The 26,019-nt window shown below is 27.3% G+C and overlaps 1 protein-coding gene across 1 annotated transcript in view; it reads left to right on the top strand.

The window, feature by feature from the left end:
- Nucleotides 1-26,019, top strand: part of m (zona pellucida domain-containing protein miniature) — a 52,826-nt gene that overhangs the window by 14,946 nt on the left and 11,861 nt on the right. The window contains exon 2 of the mRNA XM_088034227.1: nt 16,876-16,962. Within this exon, the coding sequence (XP_087890353.1) occupies nt 16,888-16,962 (75 nt within the window). The 5' untranslated portion in view covers nt 16,876-16,887. The remainder of the gene's footprint in view (nt 1-16,875; nt 16,963-26,019) is intronic.

Raw genomic sequence — 26,019 nt, 5'->3', positions numbered from 1 at the left:
AAACAATAAAAGCAAGTGATTTGACATGGCAAAATTGACAATTATATTTTTTTTTATTTTAAGCGAAATTTGAAAAATTTTATTCTGCACTTTTAAGATAATCTGAATTTTAATCATTCGTCAATTCTATTATTACAAGTTCACATTAGATTAAAGCAAAACTCAACTTCACACGTTGAGTTATAGTTAGAAGCTTGAATTTTAGCTGAATGAATATTTTTAACTCGCTTATTGAATGAGCCAAATTTTGGAATTTTTGCGAATTGTCATAACTGACACTTTTAATGCTACAAGATTAAAATTTGCAGACGTTGTTACTTTCGGCAGGTTTCTTAAGTGTGCCAAATTGCAAAATTTTTGAACGTGAAGGAAAAATTTTGAAAATTTTTATTTTTTGGACGAGTATTTAACTTAACAATTTAACTCTTGTAGCTTCGCAGTTGGAAAAATTAATTTTGGCAGTATTGATACTAATAGCCGATAATTGCAATAGCCAAAAAAATTACAAAGTTTTAGGACAAGTGGAACAAATTTGAAAATTTTTTATTTTGTGGATTAACCAACAATGTTTGAATTTTTACGAAACGTCATAACTTTAACACTTTCGATGCTAAGACAATGAAACTTGGAGACGTTGTCACTTTTGGCCGTAATTGAGAGGCGAGCGAAGCGAGCCGTTATTTGGACGGCCAAAAAAATGTACACTATATTTGTCTGTACGTCCTGAAACTTTATTTCTAAATATTTTTTCCCTAATTCAAGTAATTTTGAATCAACAAAAAGGCTGTAAATTTGCAGACGTTGTTATTTTCGGCAAGCTCCTTAAGTGTGCCAAACTGCAAAATTTTTGAACGTCAGGGAAAAATTTTGAAATTTTTTATTTTTTGGACGAGTAAAAAATTCAGATATTTTTAACAAACAGTATAACTCTAGTAGTTTAGCAGTTGGAAAAATCAATTTTGGCAGAATTAATATAATACATTCAACCCGCTAATTGCAATAGCCAAATTACAAAATTTTAACACAAGTGGAACAAATTTACAAATTTGAAAAAAAAATATTTTGTGGATTAAGCAAAAATGTTTGAATTTTTACGAAACGTCATAACTTTGACACTTTCGATGCTAAGACAATGAAACTTGGAGACGTTGTCATTTTTGGCTGTAATTGAGAGGCGAGCGAAGCGAGCCGTTACTTGGGCGGCCAAAAAAATGTACACTATAATTGTCTGTCTGCACTGAACCATTATTTCTAAATATTTTTTCCCTAATTCAAGTAAATTTAAATCAACAAAAAGGCTGAAATATAAATAAACGCACCACAGTATTTATACGTTTCTTTTACCATCACAGCACAGCAAAATAAGATCTAAATAATTTTAGAAGAGGGTTTTTGCAAACATTGAAGAATTACCATTTTATGACTACCCAGATGTGCTGGGATTCTTAATTAATTCTTAACTGCCCTTGGATTTGGTAATACCAATTATGATTTGAATTTATAATGTATGTTCCATTTTTTTCTAGTTTCTAGAAGTCAACCTTTTAATTCTCCACCGCATCTTTAAAGTTGAATGAAAAGCAATATTTAATTTCAATAATTCCGTCTTTCTCAAAAAGACCGTCAGGTGTGGCTCCCAAAAATTTATATTCTTCTCAAAGGAACAAGATTTAGTGGGTTTTTCAGTAAAAGTTGAACCGGCCGGCGGCAAAATGAAAGAAATTGTCATCACCTAGTAAAACCCCGGTCAGCTTCTTAGATAACCCCTAATCCAATATTGCAAACATCAGGTAAATTGCATCCGGTCAGGTTGCTCCATAGAGTCTTACCATTCAAAACAATTTTGTTTCGTTTTTCATTCATTGATGAACATTTAAATTCTAGTGAAATAAGAAAGAAATAAACATAAATAATAAAATATGTAATAAGAAAAAAAATAATAAATTACTATTTTATTAAATTTCATTTTCTAAATTTTACGTCCAAAAAACGAGAAATAGTCGAGAAATTAATTCGTGTGTCATTGAAAGACTTTAGTTGAAAACATGACTATAAATTGAATGAATGTTCATTCTACATAGTTGTTTCTATAATTTCATACAATTATGAAACTTCGTTGTGCTTGTACTTATTAGCACTTTTAATAACGCTCTTCTAATTGTAACCATTTTATTATCCTCTGTGCGAAACAGGCAGGTAAAAATTTTAGAAGAAATCCCTTGATTTACAACTTCCAAAGCTGGTCAAGAAACCGCAAATGAGGGTACGCTTATAAATCAGCCTAGTCGTAAATTATCTGCAAAGTTCAGAGCTTCGATTGAAAAATTTTTAGTTTATCTCTCTCATAACTAGACCAATTTTAATGATATCGATTTAAACTTAGCGGGAAAGTGTTTTTGAAAGTGTTCTTTACTAATTCTAAGTTTAAAAATTCACAAAAATCGGACATAAACTTCTATTCGTAAAACTACCCCTAAATTATGGAATTTTCAAGTCATTTAACTTTTAAATTAAATGTTTTTTCCAATGTTTGATACTTAGTTTTAGAAGAAAATGTGAATACAAGTAGTTGAGAATAAGAACGAAACTTATACATTAAAAAATAAGCGAAATATTTAGACGATACTTTACATGGGATTCTCCATAAGAAAAATGTCTTGGCACTCGCCTTAATAGGCACCTCAACACCGTTAATCGCCTCAAATTCCATTTCTATAAAATCTAAATTACAAAAGTTACAATTTTTGAAAAAATTCTCAAACTTTTTGGTTCGAGATAATGAAAATTTCGCAAGTTTATCTCTCTTGTTGTACAACTATGTAATTTGGCACAATCAATAGGTATGTTAAGACTATTAAGCCACAAAGTTTACTTTAATAGAGTCTAAATTACGAGAGTCACAATTTTTTACAAAAAGTTTAAGAATTCTACGTCCGTTTTAATATACAAAGTTAAAAAATTTGTTCTTTTCTAGTAAAATTTTGCAATTTGGCACACGTAATAGGCAACTTAGGACTGTTTATTGCCTCAAATTCCATTTCTGAATCAAAATTACGAAAGTTACAATTTTTTCAAAAATTTGTATTCTTTTTGGTTCGAACTAAAAATGAACATTTCTCCAGTGTATCTCTTTTGATGTACAACTTTGTAATTTGGCACAATAAGTAGCCAAATTAAGGTCTTTTAGCTCCAAAAATTTTACTTCTATAGAGTCAAAATTGCAATATTTACGATTTTCTACAAAACTTTTGAAAATTCTACGTCCGTTTTAAACATAAGAATTTCAAAAATTTGTTTTGTTTGTAGTAAAATTTTGCAATTTGACATATTTAATAAGCAAATCAACATGGTTTGCAGTCTCAAATACCATTTCTATAGAATCAAAATTTCTAAAGATACGTCTTTTACAAAAATATTGAAAATTATTAGTTCGTTCTAATAATGAAAATTACAATACTTTCAAAAATTTTAAAACTTTTTGGTTTGACCTAACAAAGAAAATTACTGAAGTGTATATCTTTTGTTGTACAACTTTATAATGTAGCACAATCAGTAGCAAACTCAAGGCCAATAGGCTTCAAAAATTTTACTTTTATACAGTCAAAATTACAATATAAATATAAAAATTTGTAAAAATTTCCCGTTTTGTTGTACAATTTTCTAGATTAGCACGTTTAATAAACCAAACAAAACCATTGACCTGCATAAATTTCATTTCCATAGAATTAAAATTTCTAAAGATACGTCTTTTACAAAAATATTGATAATTATTATTTCCTAAATCTGCGTTTTTTCTTCCTGATTTTCAAAATTTGGCAGTTTATTTCTATAGAGTCAAAATTATCGGATTTTTTGAAAATTTTGAATTCTTTTTATGAAAAAATTCTAAAATCTGTTTCTTTCATAGTAAAACTTTGTAATTTGATACAACTAATAGGCAAGTCAAGATCACAATCTTCGTCAAATTTCATTTCTGTACAGTCAAAATTACAACAGGTTTTGAAAATTCATGGTTCGTCATTTCAATAAAAATTTCTCAAATTTGGCTCGCTTCTAATAGAATTTTAAATTTTGGTGTAGTTAATAAGCATATCCAGACCAATAACTACAGCAAATTTCATTCTTATTGAGTCAAAATTACAAGAGTTACATTTTTTTACAAATTCAGATGCGTTCTATTAATAAAAATTTATATTTTTTTTGTGTTGTAAATTGACACAACTTATAAGCAAATTAACACACCTAATGTTTTCAAATTTTATTTTCATAAAGTTAAAATTACAAAAGTTAAAATTTTTTCAAAATTTTTGAAAATCCTTGGTTAGTTGTACAATAAAAACTTCTCAAATATGTCCACTTTCTAATAAAATTTTGAAATTTGGTGTACTTATTAAGTTGATTCAGACTATCAACTTCCCGAAATTTTGTTTCATAGAGTCAAAATTACAAGAGTAACAATTTTTTTGCAGAAAATTTAAAAAATTATGATTAATTTGTTCTCTAATAACATAAATTTCTGGAATTTGTCTGTTTTATTTGTTGAATTTTGAAATTTAACACAATTAATAGGCAGATCAAGACTATAAACCTCCTAAAATTTTATTTTAATAAAGTCCAAATGACGACGAAAATTTTTACAAAATGTTTGAAGATTCTTGGTTCATCGTTATAATGAAAACTTCTCAAAATTGTATCTTTTGTTTTGAAATTTGGCCAAATTATTACACCAAATTTCATTTCGATAAAGTCAAAATTACAAAAGTTACAATTTTTTTGTCAAATTTTGAAAATTCTATGTTCAACCAAATAATGGAAATTTCTCAAATTTTGTGTCCTTTGTTCTTAAATTTTATATTTTGGCACACACCATAGCCAAATCAAGTTAAATTTCATTTTAATACGGTCCAAATTACATAGTCACAAAAATTTTAAAAGTTCTAGATTCAACAATTTTTTAATATAAGATTCTCAGTGCTCAATTAAAAATGTCGTCGGAAGAATAAAAAATTCCTAATTTAAATTACAGTGGCAGAGTGTGTTATTTGCGAGTTATTATAAAATACCAGAACTGTGACACGATGGGTAAAAATAGTCAGTCGATTTTGACACAGAAAAGTCTGTAATTACTGTACCGCCTGTTTTAATTTCTTGTCTATTAAAGCCACGCGTCTGCCTCACATTTTCCCATTTGCAGTAAATGTTAATAATACGTTTCCATGTTAATTGGAGGTAGTCGTAAAGTAGACAGTTTACATCGAAGAATCACTTGAAATTAATGAAAATTACACGCACTGTAAAGCGAAGATGTAATCGTGGAAATAATTGATTATGTTCATTAAACATAGTGTGTCAATAACGGAAAGCAGACATCCTTTATTAAGCGGACGATTTATAGAGCTAGATGAAAATTGTTGTGACATTTATAGAGAAGAAAGCTAGGGAAAGATTTATAGATTATTATTCTATTAAATGTTAGAAAAATTTGAAATTCCAAACTTCTTACAAGTCGTCAAAATACCCACATCTACTTGTTAAAACTCAAAATTAAAATAAAAATGTTTTAATAAATGGAATTTTTTGTAATTTCTGATTAATTTTTAAGACTCCATTTAAAAATTAGTTTAAAAAATGCAGGAAACTCAAGTACAACAGAATCCAAACAAAAAGAAAATTTGAATCCAAATTAAAAATCGAAATTTTTTGCTATTGGGACGGACGAAAAATGTTTAACCTTTCTCTTTACAATTAAAAAAGATTAGTGGTTTTTATTTGCTTCTCATTTTTGTGTCAAATTTCAAAATTCTACAACAAAATAGACAAATTTGAGAAATTGTCAGTATAATGACGAACCAAGAATTTCCAAAATTTTTGTAAAACTTGTAACTTTTGTAATTTTGACTTCTTAAAAATAAAATTTGAAAAAAATTATGGTGTTGATTTGCTCATTTATTGTATAAAATTCGAAAATGTTACTACAAATGATAGAAATTTTAGAAATTTTTATTATTAGATCGCAGGTAGAATTGTCAAACTTCCTTCAAAAAATTCTAACTCTTGTAATTCTATAGAAACGAAATTTAGGGAAGTTATTGGTCTATGTATTAATTAGCCCAAATTTTAAAATACTACAAGAGAAATAAATTCGAGAAACTTTTATTTTAACAACAAACCAAAAATTTCCAAAATTTTTGTAAAACTTGTAACTTTTATAATTAACTTTATAGAAATAAAATTTAATAAAATTTAATGGTGTTAGCTTAACAATTAATTGTGTCATATTAGAAAATTTTGCTACAAGACACAAGCTTTTGAAATTTAATTGTCAAATTTTCTATAAAAAATTCTAACTCTTGCAATTTTGACTCTATAGAAATGAATTTTGAGGAAGTTAATAAATCCTAAATATGCTAATTGATTAAGCCTACTTTCAAAATTCCACAACAAAGGATAGAAATTTAAAAAAATTACTTTAACAACAAATTTTTGAAAAAAAATGTAACTTTTGTAATTTTGATTCTACAGAAATGAAATTGAATGGGTAGAATGGTGTTGACTTGTCTATTTACTGTGTAAAATTACAAAATTTTACTACAAAATATACAAATTTTAGAAATTTTTATTATTAGAAGGCATCTAGTATTGTCAAACATAAAAAAAAACTGTAACCTTTGAAATTTTGAGTCTACTGAAATTAAATTTGGGTAAATTAATGATTTGGGTCTGCTTATTGATTAGAGCAAATTTTGAATTTCTACAACCAAAGAGACAAATTTTAGAAAATTTCATTATCACGTCGAACCAAAATTTTTTAAACTTTTGCTAAAAATCGTAACTTTGACTTTATAGAAGTGAAATTTGAAAAGTTTTGTGGTTTTGATGCGCCTATTTATTGTGTCCAAATTAAAAGATTTTATAATAAGAACAGAAATTTTTATATTTAGAAATTTTTGTTGTTAGAACGCATCTGTATTATTAAACTTTCTAGAAAACTTTGTGACTTTCGTAATTTTTAATCTACAGAAATGAAATTTGGGAAAGTTAATGGTTTAGATCTGCTTATTAGTTAGGCCAAATTTTAAATTTCTACAACAAACGAGGCAATTTTTAAAAAACTTCATTTTAATGACGAATAAAAATTTTCGAAATTTTTGAAACAATTGTCACTCTTCTAATTTTGACTTCTTAAAAATCAAATTTGGAAAAAGTAATGACCTCAATTTTTTTTATTTGCTAAGTCAGTTTTTCAAATTTTACCACAAAAGACATAAATGTGAGAAATTTTCATGTCAACGACGAACCAAAAATTTGATAAATTTTTAGAAAAATCGTTTCTTTGTAATTTTGGCCTTTTAGAAATTAAATTTGAAGAGTTTAATGGTCTTGATTTGCCTATTTATTGTGTCAAATTAAAAGATTTTAAAATAAAAAAGAGACAAATTTTAGAAATTTTTATCAATTAGAACGCATCTGGATTGTCAAACTTCCTGTAAAAATTTGCAACTTTTGTAATTTTGACTCTACTGGAGATGTTAATGGTTTGAATCTGCGTATTAGTCAGGCCAAATTTCAAATTTTCACAAGAAAAAAGGCAAATTTTAGAAAACTTAATTTTAATAAGCAATCAAGAATTTTCGTATTTTTTTTTAAATTGTAACTTTTGGCAATTTTGACTTGTTAAATAAAATTTAAGTAATGGACCGAATTTTCTAATTTATTACGCCAAATTTCAAAATTCTACTACAAAAAACATGAATTTGAGAGGTTTTCATTATAACGACGAACCAAAAATTAAAAAAAATCGTAACTTTGTAATTTTGCCTTTATAAAAATGAAAATTGGAGAAATTAATAGCCTAGATCTGCTTATTAATTAAACTAAATTTCAAAAATCTACAACAAAAAAAACAAATTTGAGATATTTTTATTATTAGAACGCATCTATAATTGTCAAACTTCCTGTAAAATATTGTAACTCTTGTAATTTCGACCATATAGAAATGAAATTTGGGGATATTAATAACCTAAATCTATTTTTTCGTAAAGCTAAATTTTAAAATTCTTGACCAAAAAAACCAATTTAAGAAATTTTCATTGCAAGACCGCACCAAAAATTTCCAAAATTTCTGTAAAAATTGAAACTTCTATAATTTTGACTTTATAGTCGGAAAATCGCCAGTTTTTCAGTCTGCTTTCTCTGCTTTATACCTTCGTTGAAAAAAAAGAACCTGAGAACCACCAAATCTCAAAATGTCTTTTCCAAAAATTTTCTCACATCTAAAGGTACAAAATTCTACATCGTCAAAGCAAAAGATACGAACCAGTCCATGAGTTGCTCTACTTATTAATCTTCTTCATGTCCCAAAGCTGTCAGTTGTCATAAAACCATTAACTTAACAGTAGCTTCTTCACTTGAGTCTCATGTCTGCAACATTGAATATGCTGATTGCTCGTCTGCATTATAATGACAAGAACCCAGTCTGGTGTTCAACTACTAATTGCTGTGACATTCATACGTCAGTAGCTCAAGATACCTCTACAGAATGTCATTTATCTTAACAACACGATAATAATTGTTGTCCGCTCACGATAAACTTAATTAAATTAATCGAGCGCTTATTAATTATTCAAATGTTGTTGCACACATTGCAAAATAAAAGATATAGTAGCTACGCTGAAAAGTGGATGTTAATGAGTTAACATCGTGCATCTACGTCAATTAAATAAACTACAGAACCGGATTGAAAGCTCACGATATTTTATAGCCGTAATTACATCTCATTCATCTGATCGGAAAATACATTCATTATGCGTAAACGTATTGTTTGAATAAGTGAATAATTATACTGTTTATGCTATCTATCAGCTTCGATTTATAGACGAAACACACACTTTCTACAGGGTGGCCCAAAATCCCCAATGGTCACTCTGTACAAAGACCACACAACATTTTGTCAACATCCTGTTCTCACATGTCCGCAAATATGTGTACATTGGCAACGTGCGAAAACTAAGAACAAACCAAATATTTTCCTACATGTCCACTTCCTTCTTTTTTCCATATCCTCGGCTCCGTTCTGTTAAGCATGACCGACTTAGGGCCAATAAATACAATAATTCACCGCAACAAGACTAACCGTAACCGAACGTGATGGCCCGAGATGCACGGAGTGGCGTCCCTCAGGGATCCATCGTAGTGTCTATTCTTTTCCTCAAGGTTCCACTTTACCGCCTGTTCTTTTACAGTACGATCAAAAAATTGCAGGAGGAAGTGAATGAGGGAAAAAATAATGAATTGACAGCAGTAAATGATCTAGGACAGGAAGAGTGATCGGAAATTCGTAATAAAGATTTGCTCTAGTGGATGTAATTAGACATATTTTGAGTTATTATGGTTGGGAAAAATGCGATAATGACATACCATAGGAATGGTAGCGCGCTATTTTCATCAGTGAATGTGGGAGAGGAAGAAGGCTGGCACGAGGAACTTAAGATTTTTCTTTGGTACCTAAACCTAATTAGTATTTTTTGTTTAGTTCAAAAAGTTGTGGAATTTGCTCACAAATTTTAAAATTTTGGATTTTGTACGATTAAGGAACTTCTACAGATTTTCATACTTTTTGTCTTTGGAAATACTAAAAAAATTAACATCTAAAGACCAAGAAAAAATTACAAAATTACAAAAGTTACAATTTTTAACTACAAATTTGGTTTATTCTAGGGAAAATTGTGAAGTTTGATTTTTTTTTGGAAAAATTAATAAGCATATAAAAATTATCAACTTCCTCAAATATCGTTTTCACAGAAATAAATCTACTAGTCATAATTTTTTCAAAAATTTTGGAAATTCGTTGTAAAATTGTGTAATTTGGCACAAAAAATAAGCCAATCAAGACCGTTAAGCTCCTCATATGTGATCTCCGTAGAGTAAGAATTACTAGAATTTCAATTTTTTCAAAAATTTAGAAATCCAATGTTCTTCCTAAAAATAAAAATTTGTAAAAAAAAATTTTTCTGTTGTAGAAGTTGTACGATTAATAAGCAATTCAAGACAATTAACCTCTTCAAATTTAATTTTCATAGAGTAAAAATTATCGAATTATTTATAAAAATTTTAAAAATGTTTGTTCGTTCTAAAAATAAAAAAACTCTAAAATCTTTCCCTTTTGTTGTGGAATTTAATAATTTAGCACAAAAAATTAACAAATCAAGGACATTAAGTGCTTCAAATTTGATTTTCGTAGAGTTAACGTTACTAGAGTTACAATTTTTTTTCAAAAATGTTGAACTTCTATGTTTGTCCTAAAAATAAAAATTTGTAAGATTTTTCTCTTTTAGTGTAGAATTGTGTAATTTGACACAAAAAATAAGCAAATCAAGACTATTAAGCTCCTCAAATTTGATCTCCGTCGAGTTTAAAATACCAAATTTACAATGTTTTCTAAAATTTTGAAATTCTGTTTTCTGTTTTAAAACCGAAAATTTCTACAATTTCTCTCTATTATTTTAGAATTTTGTAATTTTGCACAAAAAATTAACAAATCAATACCATTAAACTCCTCAAATTTGATTTTCCCTACAAGGTAAAATTACTAAAAATAAAATTTTTGAATTATTTTTGAAATTTTATGTTTGACCTTAAAATGAAAATATCTCTTTATAATTCTACATTTTTGTTCTTTAGCACAAAAAAATAAGAAAAGCAAGACTATTAAGTTCCGCAAATTTGATCTCCGTGGAGTCAGGATTACCAAAGTTAGTTTTTTCAAAAATTTTCAAATTTTTTGTTTGTCCTAAAAATTTATATTTATACATTTTTTCTCTTTTGTTGTAAAATTTTCCAATTTTGTACAAAAAATAGACACATCAAGTCCATTTAGCTTCCCAAATTTTATGTCCGTCGAGTTAAAATTACCAGAGTTCCAATTTTTTCAAAAATTTTGGAAATCAATGTTTGTTCTGAAAATGAAAATTTGTACAATTTTTCATTTATTTTAGAATTTTGTGATATAAAACAAAAGAATAAGCAAATCAAGACCATTAAGCTTCTCAAATTTAATCTCCGTAGAACTAAAATCAGTTAAATTTTTTTTTAAATTTTGAAATTCTAAAATAAAATAAAAATAAAAATTTGTAAAAAAAATTCAATTAAGGCAATTCAAAACCTCTTCAAATTTCATTTTTTTATAAAAATTTCAAGAATTCTTCGTTTTAAAAATAAATACTGTAAAATGTTAATCTTTTGTTATAGAATTTTCTAATTTGGCAGAAATTACTATTTTTTTTTAATTTTCAAATATTATATTCGTTTAAAAAATTAAAATTTGTAAGATTTTAATCTTTTATTCTAGAATTTTGTAATTTGACAGAAAACAGAAGTAAATCCAGACCTTTAAGCTTCTTAAATTTAATTTCCTATTACTAACGATACAATTTTTTCAAAAATTTTGAAATTCTAAGGAAAAGTTTAATTTAAGACTATTAACCTGTCCACTTTTCATTTCCATAGAGTTAAAACTATCGGACTTTTCACGAAAGCTCTTAGTTCGTTTAAAAAAAATATTACTTTTTAAAAAAAATTGGAAACCCCAAAAATAAAAAAAATTAAATCCAAGAAACATTTCCAAAAATTAAGAAGTTAAAAATATGAAAATCAAAGAATCAACGCCTATAAAAAATAAAAATCCATCATAAAAAAAAACAGAAACTGTAAGAAGACGTTGGTAGCTTCACCTGTTATCCTAAGTCGCCTCTTTGACAGTTTGCGCTTTAATTAATTTTAATTAACGTTTAACATTAATTGATATGCAAAGATGCCATTAATGACATGTTAAACGTAATACCAACATGCAAAAAATACAGACTACTAGAGACCACTTTCCTGAGATTTTAATAAAAAATCAAAAAAGAACGAAAAGGATAATCGAATTAAAACGGCGCTGAGTGTTGCACTTTTTGTTCACTTGACATTTCAAATCCGTATACCTGTAGTCACGCTACATCTAAAAAAATAAAAGTGAAAAGCTGCAGGCGTACCAACACTTTTTTATTTTAGTGCCTTTTAGACGTTTTCAAGCATTTCAGTCATTACATGTCCCTCAGGACCATAATAATAGTATAATTTTAATTTTTATGGGAGTACTTGTCGGACGCAATCAATCATAAAATGTTGTATGCAATTCGTACTTAAACAGACTTTATGGACTAGTCTTTTTATTAGTCTCGACATGTCGATAAAGTCTTAAATTACGTACTGATTACATACCTAGTTATTTTAATTTTGCAAAATTTATATCTTGAAAATTATTGTCACGTTAATTAACATAAATGTCACGTTTTGTTTGTGTTAGGTTATGTTGACTCGGGACGTGCCTACATGAACGCTATTGAGAATTTTAAATTAGACTCTCTATTTTAGAAGTACACTTAGGAATTAAAAAAAAAAGTGTAAACATTTTGTACAGTATAAATTTGTTTCATTTGGTTTCAGTTAAACACCTACTGGGAGATCATTATGTTCATAATTTACCTGTCCGTCGCGCTTGAACGGTTCCGTTCATAACATTCATGTAAAATGTAACCACATCATAAAGTACCCTTAGAAAATTGTGGCATTAAGTGCTTACAAAGCCTCGTACCTATCAGATATTGTAGAAAAAATGCAACAAATGAATAAACTGCGCGTCCTTAGTTAAATTGTTATTTTATAAACTTCGCGTATTTTCAGTATTTATGAAATATTCATTTTTAACGTACCAACGTCATTGTAAGTTGCTTACTCAACCTCTTGTAATATTTTTAATAAAGTCGTTTTCTCATAGTTCATTCTTTGCTTCGCGTTAGAGATGTCGATTACAATTTTAAGTCATTGCAACAAATTTTAATTAATACACATTTTGAAAATTTTCTAATTTTTAAATTTTTCCACGTGATACTCATCTGTTTTTTTGTATTCTAATTTTAGTCTAAAAACTTCAGAACTTGAAACCTAATAACGTAATAACTTTAAATTTCTTTGAAATAGATATGTAGGTACTAAAAAATGGAAAAACTAGTAGAAAATCGATGTAAGCTAATAAAAAATATGAAATAGATTTTATAATGGTCCGCAAATTTTATTTCTGTAGAGTTAAAATAAGAAAAATTACAATGTTTTTAATAAATTTTAAAATTCTAGGTTTATCCTAATAACAAGGATTTAAATTTGTCTCCATTATTAATTAAATAATTATTAACTTCTCTAAATTTTATTTTTATAGTCAAAATTTTTAAAACTACAATTTAAAAAAAAAACGAAAATTCTTTAATTGTCGTTTTTTAATTCTTTAATGAAAATTTTCTCAAATATGTTTCTTTTGTTGTAGAAATTTGAAATTTGGCCTAACTAATAAGTAGATCCTGACCATTAACTTCCTCAAAATTTATTTTAGTAGAGTCAAAATTACAAAGGATATACATTTTTACAGGAAGTTACACAAATCTAGATGCGTTCTAATAACAAAAATTTGTTGCTTTTGTTGTATAATCTTTTAATTTAACACAATAAATAGGCGAATCAAAACCACTAAACTCTTCCAATTTAATTTCTATTAAGTTAAAATTACAAAGCTGCAAATTTTAGGAAAATTTTGGTTCGTCGTTATAACGAGAATTCAACTCACCATAGATTCGACCAATAAGAGACATTTATTTGTTCAAATAAACCAATCACAGCAAACGTTTCTTGGAAATTTTCACTAGTTAAATTTCCAGTGACAATTCCACGCGAGCTGTCAGTTGCTTGTCAGTTCGTTGAATTCTCATGACGAATATAACTCGGGAGCGAGAAATTGTGGGAAATTTTTCCTCCAGTACTCGTAGTTTGTTTCTTCGGACAATTGGACAATTGATCGTCGAAAAAACTACTCGTCTGTCGGAAAAATTCCCGACAATTTCGAGCCCACTCGTTATATTACTTATGAAAATTTCTCAAATTTATGTCTTTTGTGGTATAATTTTGAAATTTGACGTAGTAAATAAAATATCCAGAGCATTCCCAAATTTCATTTCTAACAAGTCAAAATTACAAGAGTTTACAAATTTTGAAAAAAAAAACCGAAAATTCTTGGTTCGTCGTTTTAAAATGAAGTTATCAAAAATTTGCCTCTTTTGTTATCGAATTTTGGACTAAATAATAAACAGATCAATACCATTAACTTCCCCAAATTTAATTCCTGTCAATTAAAAATTACAAAGGTTACAAATTTTTACAGGAAGTTTGACAATTCTAAATGCAGTCTAGGTCTAATAACAAAAATTCTTAAAATTTGTTGCTTTTGTGGTAAAATTTTCCAATTTGACACAATAAATAGGCAAATCAAAACCAATGAACTCTTCGAATTTTATTTCTATAAAGTTAAAATTACAAAGTTACAAATTTTAGAAAAATTTTTGGTTCGTCGTTATAACGAAAATTCCTTAAATTTATGTTTTTTGTGGTGTAATTTTGAAATTTGGCCAAATTAATAAGCATATGCAAACTATTAACTCCACCAAATTTCATTTCTAACGTGTCAAAATTACAATAATTACAATTTTTACAAATATTTCGAAAATTCTTGGTTTGACGTTGTAATGAAGTTTTCTAAAATTTGCCTCTTTTGTTATCGAATTTTAAAATTTGAACTAAATAGTAAACAGACCAACACCATTAACTTCCTCAAATTTCATTCCTGTAAATTCAAAATTACAAAAGTTACAAATTTTTACAGGATGTTTGACAATTCTAGATGCGGTCCAGATCTAATAACAAAAATTCTTAACATTCGTTGCTTTTGTGGTGAAATTTTTCAATTTGACACAATAAATAGGCAAATCAAAACCAATGAACTCTTCAAATTTTATTTCTATAAAGTTAAAATTACAAAGTTACAAATTTTAGAAACATTTTGGGTTCGTCGCTATAACAAAAATTCCTCAAATTTATGTCTTTTGTGATGTAATTTTAAAATTTCTCCAAATTATTAAGCATATTCAAACTATTAACTTTACCAAATTTCATTTCTAACGAGTCAAAATTACAAGAGTTACAATTTTTACAAATATTTCGAAAATTCTTGGTTTGACGTTGTAATGAAGTTTTCTAAAATTTGCCTCTTTTGTTATCGAATTTTAAAATTTGAACTAAATAGTAAACAGACCAACACCATTAACTTCCTCAAATTTCATTCCTGTAAATTCAAAATTACAAAAGTTACAAATTTTTACAGGATGTTTGACAATTCTAGATGCGGTCTAGATCTAATAACAAAAATTCTTAACATTCATTGCTTTTGTGGTAAAATTTTCCAATTTGACACAATAAATAGGAAATCAAAACCAATGAACTCTTGGAATTTTATTTCTATAAAGTTAAAATTACAAAGTTACAAATTTTAGAAACATTTTGGGTTCGTCGCTATAACAAAAATTCCTCAAATTTATGTCTTTTGTGGTGTAATTTTAAAATTTCTCCAAATTATTAAGCATATGCAAACTATTAACTCCACCAAATTTAATTTCTAACGAGTCAAAAGTACAAGAGTTACAATTTTTACAAATATTTCGAAAATTCTTGGTTTGACCTTGTAATGAAGTTTTCTAAAATTTGCCTCTTTTGTTGGAGAAATTTGAAAATTGGCGTAACTAATAAGCAAATCAAAACCATTTACTTCCCCAATTTTCATTTCTGTACAGTCAAAATTACAAAAGTTTTTTTTTAGGAAATTTCAGATGCGTTCTAGTAACAAAAATTTCTAAAATTTGTTTTTTTTCTTTGTTATAAAATGTTTCTATTTAACACTATAAATAAACAAATCAAGACCGCTAACTTCTTCAAATTTCTGTAAAAACAAAATTACAAAAGTTACGATTTTTAGGAAGAGTTTTAAAATTTTTGATTCGTCCTCATAATGAAAATTTCTCAAATTGATGTCTTTTGTTGTAAAATTTTTAAACTTTGTGTAATAAATAAGAAAATACAGGCAATTGCCTTTTTTAAATGTCATTTCTAACAAGTCTAAATTAGAAGAGTTAGAAAGTTATAACATTTTTGGTTCGTTGTTACAATGATGTTTTCTTAAATTTGTCCCTTTTGTTGTAGAGTTTCGAAATTTAATCCAATTAATAAGCAAGTTCAGTCAATTTCCTTGCCCAAATTTAATTTCAGTACAGTCAAAATTACAAATGTTTACAAATTTTGAAAAGAAAGAAATTTGACAATTCTAGATGCGTGCGAATAACAAAAATTCCCAAAATTTGTTTCTTTTGTTGTAAAATCTTCCAATTTGATGCAGTAAATAAACAAATCAAGACCACTAATCTCTTCAAATTTCATTTATACAATCAAAATTACAAAAGTTTGAAGATTTTTAGGGATTTTTTAAAATTTTTGGTCCGTCATAACAAAAATTTATTAAAGTAATGTCTTTTCTTGTAAAATTTTTAAATTTGGTTTAACTAATAAACAGATCGACACCATTAGCTTTCCCAAATTTTATTTCTAGAGAGTCAAAATTACAAGAGAGACAATTTTTTTTCAGAAAGTTTGAAAATTTTAGAATCGCCCTAATAATAACAATTTCCAAAATTTGCCCTTTTGTGGTAAAATTTGTCAATTTTTTGCAATTAACATATCAAGCCCATTCAATTTTTTTTCTATAAAGTCAAAATTACAATTTTATAAGAATCCTGACCTGATGGACTACAAACTATAAAAAACGTTTCCATCCAACAAGCCATTCGTCTTTTCCCATAACAAGCCGACCAACAAGATCCACGATTTTGATTTGATTTGTTATCATCATTGTGCACCTAATTATATACAAGGTGTTGCAAAACCATTAAAGCCTTTATTTTTCAGGGCCACGGAAAAATGCTGAGCCCACTACGCCACCTTAGGCGACTTCTACTTCTGCCTGTGATCTGCTGCTTTTCTTTCATTTTATTGGTAAGTCAAACAATCATTCGGGAAGTAATAAAAATGGTTTCCTCCAATTTATGATTGGGATATTATACTTATTATTTTTTTATCTAGATGGAGCTAATTAGCGGCTAAAATAAAATATGGAAATACAATCACAAGTAAATGGTAAACTTACAAGTCATTCTTGTTTGATTATATTAAAGACCACTTTTTGCAGCGGCTCGGCTCAATTATTGCTTAAATATTTAATGACTTTTTTAATTAAGATATTCAAGTGTAGCTTGGTCATTCACACAAAAGCTCGCTTGCAGATGCTTCAGTTTTGTTAACCCGAGACGGAGGAATTTTAATTTATCTTGATTCCAATTCCAGCAAACTGTTAACACACATTTCATTATTATATGCAGGAATAAATTTTGAAATAAAAAATGAGGTACTCGTCCTAGAAACTTCTCCCGGCTTTATATTTTATCATAAAACGCAAGATGTAACAGCAGCTGTTAAACAATATTGTTTAAACCATTACTAATCTGTGTCACTCGGTGATGACTGTATAAACTTGATTGTTAAGAGCTTCCGCGTCAGTTGTGCATTATTTGCAAATAATTCCCAAGCCTTCAAGCTGCTGTCATTGTTTTACTATTGAAAAAATGCAACGGTTGAGGCAAACGAACGGTTTAAGAATAAATTAAATGAAAAGAAAGAAATGCGTACATAGGGAACGAATTGTCTCGGGACAAATTGCCCGGGGACGATTGTTCTTACTGTATAATTCAGCGTTTCTCAAACTTTCAAGACGTTTTAGAAATAAATTTCTGTTTCGAACGTCAAGAATTTCTTCTTACTTTATTTTTATTTTAAGTAAACCATACTAAAATGTTTTTTAGCATCAAGGGTGGCTCTGGAATTCCTGTCACGCACTACTTTGCCGCTTTGGTTTCATAGTGAATGTAATAACTATTTTGAAAATTATTTATAATGTCATTTCCGTCAACAACGGTTTAGTGTCCAAGTTTATGATTTTCAGGTTTCAAACTTCAATTTTCTCGTCAGTCGAAAAATCTAAACCCACATTTGTAATGAGCGGCAAATTATTTTGACATTTCATAGCTACCCTTGATGCTACAAAGATTTATAAACACCATGTATATATTCTAACCACTTTTTCAAAATGTCGTACAAGATATTGATCGATTTAAATGTATTTTGGTAAAAAGAAAAATAAAAAATGTAATGCGACACACTATATTGTTCAAGTTTGGTTTGCCTAAATTGCCAAAAATAGTTTAGTTACTCGTTGCTGTTCAAAGTGTTAAACGAATTTTCCAAACTTTTAAAAATTTAATTTATAAATTAATTAATTAAATTAATAAGCATATAAAAATTATCAATCTCCTAAAATTTTGTTTCCACAGAAATAAACCTACTAGAATTATAATTTTTTCAAAAATTTTGAAAATTCGTTGTAAAATAAAAGATTTTTTTTGTTGTAAAAGTGTGTAATTTGGCACAAAAAATAAGCCAATCAAGACCGTTAAGCTCCTCATATGTGATCTTCGTAGAGTAAGAATTACTAGAATTTCAATTTTTTCAAAAATTTAGAAATCCAATGTTCTTCCTAAAAATAAAAATTTGTAAAAAAAAATTTCTTCTGTTGTAGAAGTTGTACTTTGACACGATTAATAAGCAATTCAAAACTATTAACCTCTTCAAATTTAATTTTCATAGAGTAAAAATTATCGAATTATTTATAAAAATTTTAAAAATGTTTGTTCGTTCTAAAAATAAAAAAACTCTAAAATCTTTCCCTTTTGTTGTGGAATTTAATAATTTAGCACAAAAATTAACAAATCAAGGACATTAAGTGCTTCAAATTTGATTTTCGGAACTTAACGTTACTAGAATTACAATTTTTTTTTCAAAAATGTTGAACTTCTATGTTTGTCCTAAAAATAAAAATTTGTAAGATTTTTCTCTTTTAGTGTAGAATTGTGTAATTTGACACAAAAAATAAGCAAATCAAGACTATTAAGCTCCTCAAATTTGATCTCTGTCGAGTTTAAAATACCAATTTTACAATGTTTTTCTAAAATTTTGAAATTCTGTTTTCTGTTTTAAAACCGAAAATTTCTACAATTTCTCTCTATTGTTTTAGAATTTTGTAATTTTGCACAAAAAATTAACAAATCAATACCATTAAACTCCTCAAATTTGATTTCCCTAGAGGTAAAATTACTAAAAATAAAATTTTTGAATTATTTTTGAACTTTTATGTTTGACCTTAAAATGAAAATTTGTACAATATCTCTTTATAATTCTACAATTTTCTTATTTAGCACAAAAAAATAAGCAAAGCAAGACCATTAAGCTCCGCAAATTTGATATCCGTGGAGTCAGGATTACCAAAAAGTTAGAGTTTTTTCAAAAATTTTCAAATTCTTTGTTTGTCCTAAAAATTTATATTTATACATTTTTTCTTTTTTGTTGTAAAATTTTGCCCTTTTGTACAAAAAATAGACACATCAAGTCCATTTAGCTTCCCAAATTTTATGTCCGTCGAGTTAAAATTTAAAATTTAAAAAAAGCCCAGTTAATTGAATACTTGTGAACTATAAATTTTTCTAAAAATAATAAGAATTAATAACCCTTTTAAAAAAATTCTAAAAATGCCGAACAGATTTTACAAATCTTTACAACGAAACAAGATTTTCAAAAATTCCAAAAATTTAGCGCTAAGTTGGTAATTTGTTGGGCTATAACTCTGAAATTTTCGCAGGTTATTACTTTAACTTGGTGAATAATCTTAGCAAACTGCAAAACTGTCGAAAATCCAGGACAGATTTTAGAAATTTTTGTTTTCAACAAAGAGACGATTTTTGAAAATTGCAAAAATGTAGTCGCAAATTGGCTATTTGTTAAGCTATAACTCTGAAATTTCAGGAGGTTACTACTTTCGACTTGATAATAGCCCTGTTAAAAGACTAAATTGTTAAAAATTTGTGACAAATTTTAGAAGTTTTCACTTTAAACAAAAAAACGAATTTTAAAAATTGTAAAAATATATTTGTAAATTAATTATTTGTTGAACTATTACACTGAAATTTCCGAAGCTTTCTACCTTTAGCTTGATTAATAACCTCTTTAAAATGTAAAATTCTTGGACATTCGGAACGGATGTTAGAATTTTTGACTTTCAACAAAACACGAATTTGAAAAATTATATAAATACACTCGTAAATTCGTTATTTGTTAAACTATAACTCTGCAATTTTCAGTGGTTACTACGTTCACCTTAATTAATAACCCAATCAAAATGCAAAATTCTTAAAAATACGATTTTAGAAATTTTTACTTGAGATTTTTAAAAATTGTATAAAATGATTCATAAATTGGTTATTTGTCGGACTATAAATCTGAAATTTGTGGAGGTTATTAGTTTCAACATACTTGAATAACTCTATCATAATACAAAATTGTTGAAAATGCGGAACGGATTTTGAAAATAATTGTTTCTTCAACCAAGTGACGATTTTTGTAAATTGCAAAAATGTATTTGTCGATTGATTATTTGTTAATATAACTCTGAAATTTTCGGAGGTTACTACTTTCAACTTAATGAATAACTTTGGCAAATTGCAATACTGGCGAAAATCCGAGACAAATTTTAGAAATTTTAACTTTCAACAAAAGAAAGATTTATAAAAATTGCATAAAACAACTCGTAAATTCGTTATTTGTAGGACTATAACTCTGAAATTTGTGGAGGTTACTAGTTTCAACTTGATTAATCACCCTGTCAAAATCCAAAATTGTTGAAAATACGAAACGGATTTTAGAAGTTTTTACTTTCAACGACAAGACCGACTTTTAAAAATTCTAAAAATATATTCGTAAATGGGTTATTTGTTGGACTATAACTCTAAAATTGTCAAAGGTTTCAACTTGATTAATAAACCTGACAAAATCCAAAATTGTTAAAAATACGAGAGAGACTTTTGGAAATTTTTACTTTAACAAAAAACCAATTTTTAAAAATATGGTTATTTGTGAAACTTTATCTTTAAAATTTCCGGTATTTTCTACTTTTAACTTGATTAATAACCTCGTCAAATTACAAAACTGTTAAAATAATAGGTAACAGGTTTTAGAAATTTTCATTGTTCAAATAATAAAAATTTGAAAAAATGCGAAAAGATATTCGTAAATTTCTTATTTGACGGTCAATAACTATAAAATTTGCGAAAGTTACGACTTTTAATTTGGTAAATAATTCAAACAAATCGCACAACTGTTGACAGTTCGAGATAAATTTCAGAAATTTTTATTTTTAAAGGAACCAAAATTCTTAAAAAATTGAAAAAAAAGTATTTATCTTTAAAATTTCCGAAGGTTTCTACTTTCAACTTGATTTATAACCTCGTCAAATTGCAAAACTGTTAAAATAATACGGAACAGGTTTTAGAAATTTTCATTATTCAAATAATCAAAATTTGAAAAAATGCGAAAAGATATTCGTAAATTTGTTATTTGACGGTCAATAACTATAAAATTTGCAAAAGTTACTACTTTTAATTTGGTAAATAATTCAAACAAATCGCAAAACTGTTGACAGTTCGAGATAAATTTCAGAAATTTGTATTTTTAAAGGAACCAAAATTCTTAAAAAATTGAAAAAAAAGTATTTATCTTTAAAATTTCCGAAGGTTTTTACTTTCAACTTGATTAATAACCTCGTCAAATTGCAAAACGGTTAAAATAATAGGGAACAGGTTTTAGAAATTTTCATTATTCAAATAATCAAAATTTGAAAAATGCGAAAAGATATTCGTAAATTTCTTATTTAACGGTCAATAACTATAAAATTTGCGAAAGTTACTACTTTTAAATTGGGGAATAAATCGCAAAACTGTTGAAAGGTCGAGATAAATTTTAGAAATTTTTATTTTTAAAGGAACCAAAATTCTTAAAAAATTGAAAAAAGTATTTATCTTTAAAATCTCCAAAGTTTCTATTTTCAACTTGATTAATAACCTCGTCAGATTGCAAAACTGTTAAAATAATACGGAACAGGTTTTAGAAATTTTCATTATTCAAATAGTCAAAATTTGAAAAAATGCGAAAAGATATTCGTAAATTTCTTATTTGACGGTCAATAACTATAAAATTTGCGAAAGTTACTACTTTTAATTTGGTAAATAATTCGAACAAATCGCAAAACTGTTGACAGTTCGAGATAATTTTCTGATTTTTTTTTTAAAAGAACCAAAATTCTTAAAAAATTGAAAAAAAAGTATATTTATCTTTAAAATTTCCGAAGGTTTCTACTTTCAACTTGGTTTATAACCTCGTCAAATTGCAAAACTGTTAAAATAATACGGAACAGGTTTTAGAAATTTTCATTATTCAATTAATCAAAATTTGAAAAAATGCGAAAAGATATTTGTAAATTTTTTATTTGACGGTCAATAACTTTAAAATTTGCAAAATTACTACTTTTAAATTGGTAAATAAATCGCAAAACTGTTGAAAGTTCGAGACAAATTTTAGAAATTTTTATTTTTAAAGTAACCAAAATTCTTAAAAAATTGTAAAAAAGTATTAGTAAATTATTATTTGTCGGTTTTTAAGTTTCTAACTGTTACTAATAACCTTGCCAAATTGAAAAAATGTTGAAAATACAAGACCGATTTTAAAAATTGCAAACAAATAAATTCGCATGTCTTAAAATGTCTAATTTATAAGTTAGCAAAATTGTAAAGTGTGCAAATATCTCTCTAGACCCGTTTTTCATCAAACGATACATTGAAATTTTGGGAAGAATTAAACAAAACTCGAGCTGTTTATGAGCTGCCGAAAACCTTTGACCCACAGGTTGAGAAACGCTGACATAATTATCACAGATTGCTAAATTACAGGTAAGCAAAATGGTGTAAACCAGATAATGACCATTTCGCAGAATTCCGTCTGGCCAAAGCTCCCATTATTAATTCGACGCTTTTCCTATGCAAACCATAACCATGAGAACAAAATAGAGCGAAGCAACGGTACTCCCAACGTGAGCTTTTGAGACATGAGTTCATGAGCAGACAGCGTGGCGTTGTTGAGTAATGAGGAAAACATTAATTATATAGTGGCACGTCACCGCTTACGTATTCCAAATAACCTCATTCTTGTGGGATTCGCTTTTATTAATCCTCCAAACTCGACAATATCGCCATATTATACAGTTATAGTGTTTATGTCAATATCGTGATCTTGATCCTTCTACGATTGTAGTTCAAGTACCAAGTGATGATTGAGCATAATTTAAATATCTGCGATGAATATCACTGTTACTGTTACGATTTCGCATCGGAAACAACAGTTTCGTTTAAGCGAGAGATGGAGAAAAACACCTGAAATTACCTTGTTGTGTCAGTGTTCTTTTTGATTCCACGGAATTCTATGGGGCGGCCTCACCTTTACGCGTAAATAATTTATTGATGTGCCAACAATCCAAGAGAGCCGCTGGCATTCTCGCGAGTTATAAATTATGCGACTGGGTTGCTGGAAGTATCTAATGGGTTATTGTGTTTTTCAAAAATTTACTAAAAAAAAGAATAATTACATGTTAAGGAGACGCAAATTTAACGTTTAATTTTAATTAGTAGGAATTTGAGACATTCGCACGGACGTTGTCGGACTTAGAATGGGTTCGTCTCTTACTCGATCGTTGAAGTCTCTGATGCCTCTATTCATATCGTTCTATTTTTATCCTCAATTCCACTTTATTTTTTCTTCTTTTTTTTCTTAGCAGCATCATGTTGTTTTAGTATGTCCTCTTTTTTTTCCAAATTTCTCCCACCTCTTTTCTTAATTTTAGAATTTTAGACATTTTAAATCTTCGTCTGTTTTCTCGGATGTCTTAGCTTTTCCAAATAATCTGTATTTTTGTAATTTTTTTGGCCCCGAATACCAGTTGGCCCCGAATATCAGTGGTCCTCACTTTCCTACTGGAGAAGTGGCAAGTCACTTTTAAAGAAGAATGGCCTAGTGATTCCGAAATTGAAGTCCGTTTTGCTTCATCAGGTCCGGATTCAGTGATATTCATGATATTAAAAATTTATTTTCTTCAGTTTTTCTTAAAAAGTTGCTAAGTTTTAAGATTGTTCAACACTGATCTGAAAAGACATTTTAATAGGCTTTCCAACGACATTTAAAACTCATCGCTACGGTTAGTACTTCCCGTGATAAATGCAATTAATGAAAAAGTTGAAACGATGGTCTTTTTGGAAAATTTTTTGGAAATTTTCTATTTCAGATAATTAAGAGTTCTATTTATAAATTTAAATTTGTTTTTATTATTACTTATTACTTACGTACAAATCTAAAAATTAAACATGTTAAAAAGATATTTTTAAAGTATTCGACTTTTCTAAAAATTGAGACTTCTGTTTGGAAATATATATTAATTTAATTTAAAAATTACGATTCTGAAAATATCTGGAAACATTTGAAACAATTTCATTTGAGAATTCGTCATTTCCGCAATTTGAGAATTCAATTTCGAAATTTTAATTTGATTTTGATTCTATTTGGAAATTTCATTTGGCAATTTAAAGTTAATTCAGAAATCGCAATTTGAAAGATTGAATCAATAATAACTTCATTTGGGAATTGCTCATTTCAGAAATCTTTATTTGAAAATTCGCCATTCTAGAAATTTGAGAATTCCTTTTAGGAATTTTACCAAATTTAATTTAAAAAGTACGATTCTAAAAATTACTAAAAAATTGAAAAAATTTAAACAAAATTTATTTAGGAATTGGGCATTTCAACAATTTAGAAATTTTATTTGAAAATTTTAATTTTATCTCGCAATTTTGTTTTAATTTTATTTTATTTATTATTTTAAAACTACGATTCCAAAAATTAATGAAAAAGATTTTAGTTGAAAAATTGTCATTTTAGAAATCTGAAAACTCTTGTTTGAGAATTTAAATTCAATTTTAAAATTACGATTCGAGAAATTAACTGAAAAAGTTGAAACAATATTTTCTTTTGAAAATTCGCCATTTAAGAATTCTATTTAGGAATTTTAACATAATTTAAAAATTGCGATCTGAAAATTACGAAAATTTGAAACAATAATTTGATTTAAGAATTCGCCATTTCAGCAATTTGAAAATTCAATTCAATTTTGAAATTTTAATTCAATTTTAAAATAGTTACGATTTTGAAAAATTTGATACTAAATTTCATTTGGGAATTCGTCATTTCAGAAATTTAGAAATTTCATTTGCAAATCTTAATGTAATCTTAAAATTACGAATTTGAAAATTAAAGAAAAATTCGCAAAAACTTCATTAGAGATTTTGCCATTCCGGTTTGAGAATTCTATTTAGAAATTCTAATTGAATTTAGTTTTACTATTCTAAAAATTACTAATAATTTTGAAAAGGTTAAAACAATAATTTTATTGGGGGAGTTCATCATTTCAGAAATTTAGAAATTCCATTTGGAACTAATCTTAACATTAAAAAAATAAAAATTTTTCAAAACAAAAAACAACAAATTTTTTGTTATTTTTTGGCCATTTGATCAAGAATCAATGCCAGTAAAAATTAAAAATTAGAAAATCGTAATTTCTTTACACATAGTAAGTTGACTTTAGTGACTTTAATGCTAGCGCAAGCCAGAATAATAGATTTTAGCAAACTTCTTGATGACGAGGAGGTCTAAAATTTAACTTTTTGCATCTTTACTTTAACCTTTTTCCGGGACTTTTCCGGACTGGTGGTAGGAACTGATGAAAATTTTATCAATTTCACAAAAATTATGTAGATTAAAACAAAAAAAATAAAGAAAAATTCATGAGCAATTTTTATCAGATGCTGCCTACATTTTATCTATGACCTTCTATTCTGACCAGTGAAATCTTTAGATTTATCAATAAAGTATTATTGTGTAAACATTATTAAAAGTTTGACAAAATCCCGCCATATTCTTTGACATGTAACTTCTAAATGACAAGAGATAAAAACGTTTTTGACAAGTCGTTAGAAAGCAGGGATCTTAACCTTTATAATGACATAAAACATT

Source organism: Gnatocerus cornutus, chromosome 4 (genome assembly GCF_029298725.1).
Source record: "Gnatocerus cornutus isolate USDA-ARS CGAHR chromosome 4, icGnaCorn1.1, whole genome shotgun sequence".
Lineage (NCBI taxonomy): Eukaryota > Metazoa > Arthropoda > Insecta > Coleoptera > Tenebrionidae > Gnatocerus > Gnatocerus cornutus.
This window is presented reverse-complemented; position numbering and strand designations above follow the sequence as displayed.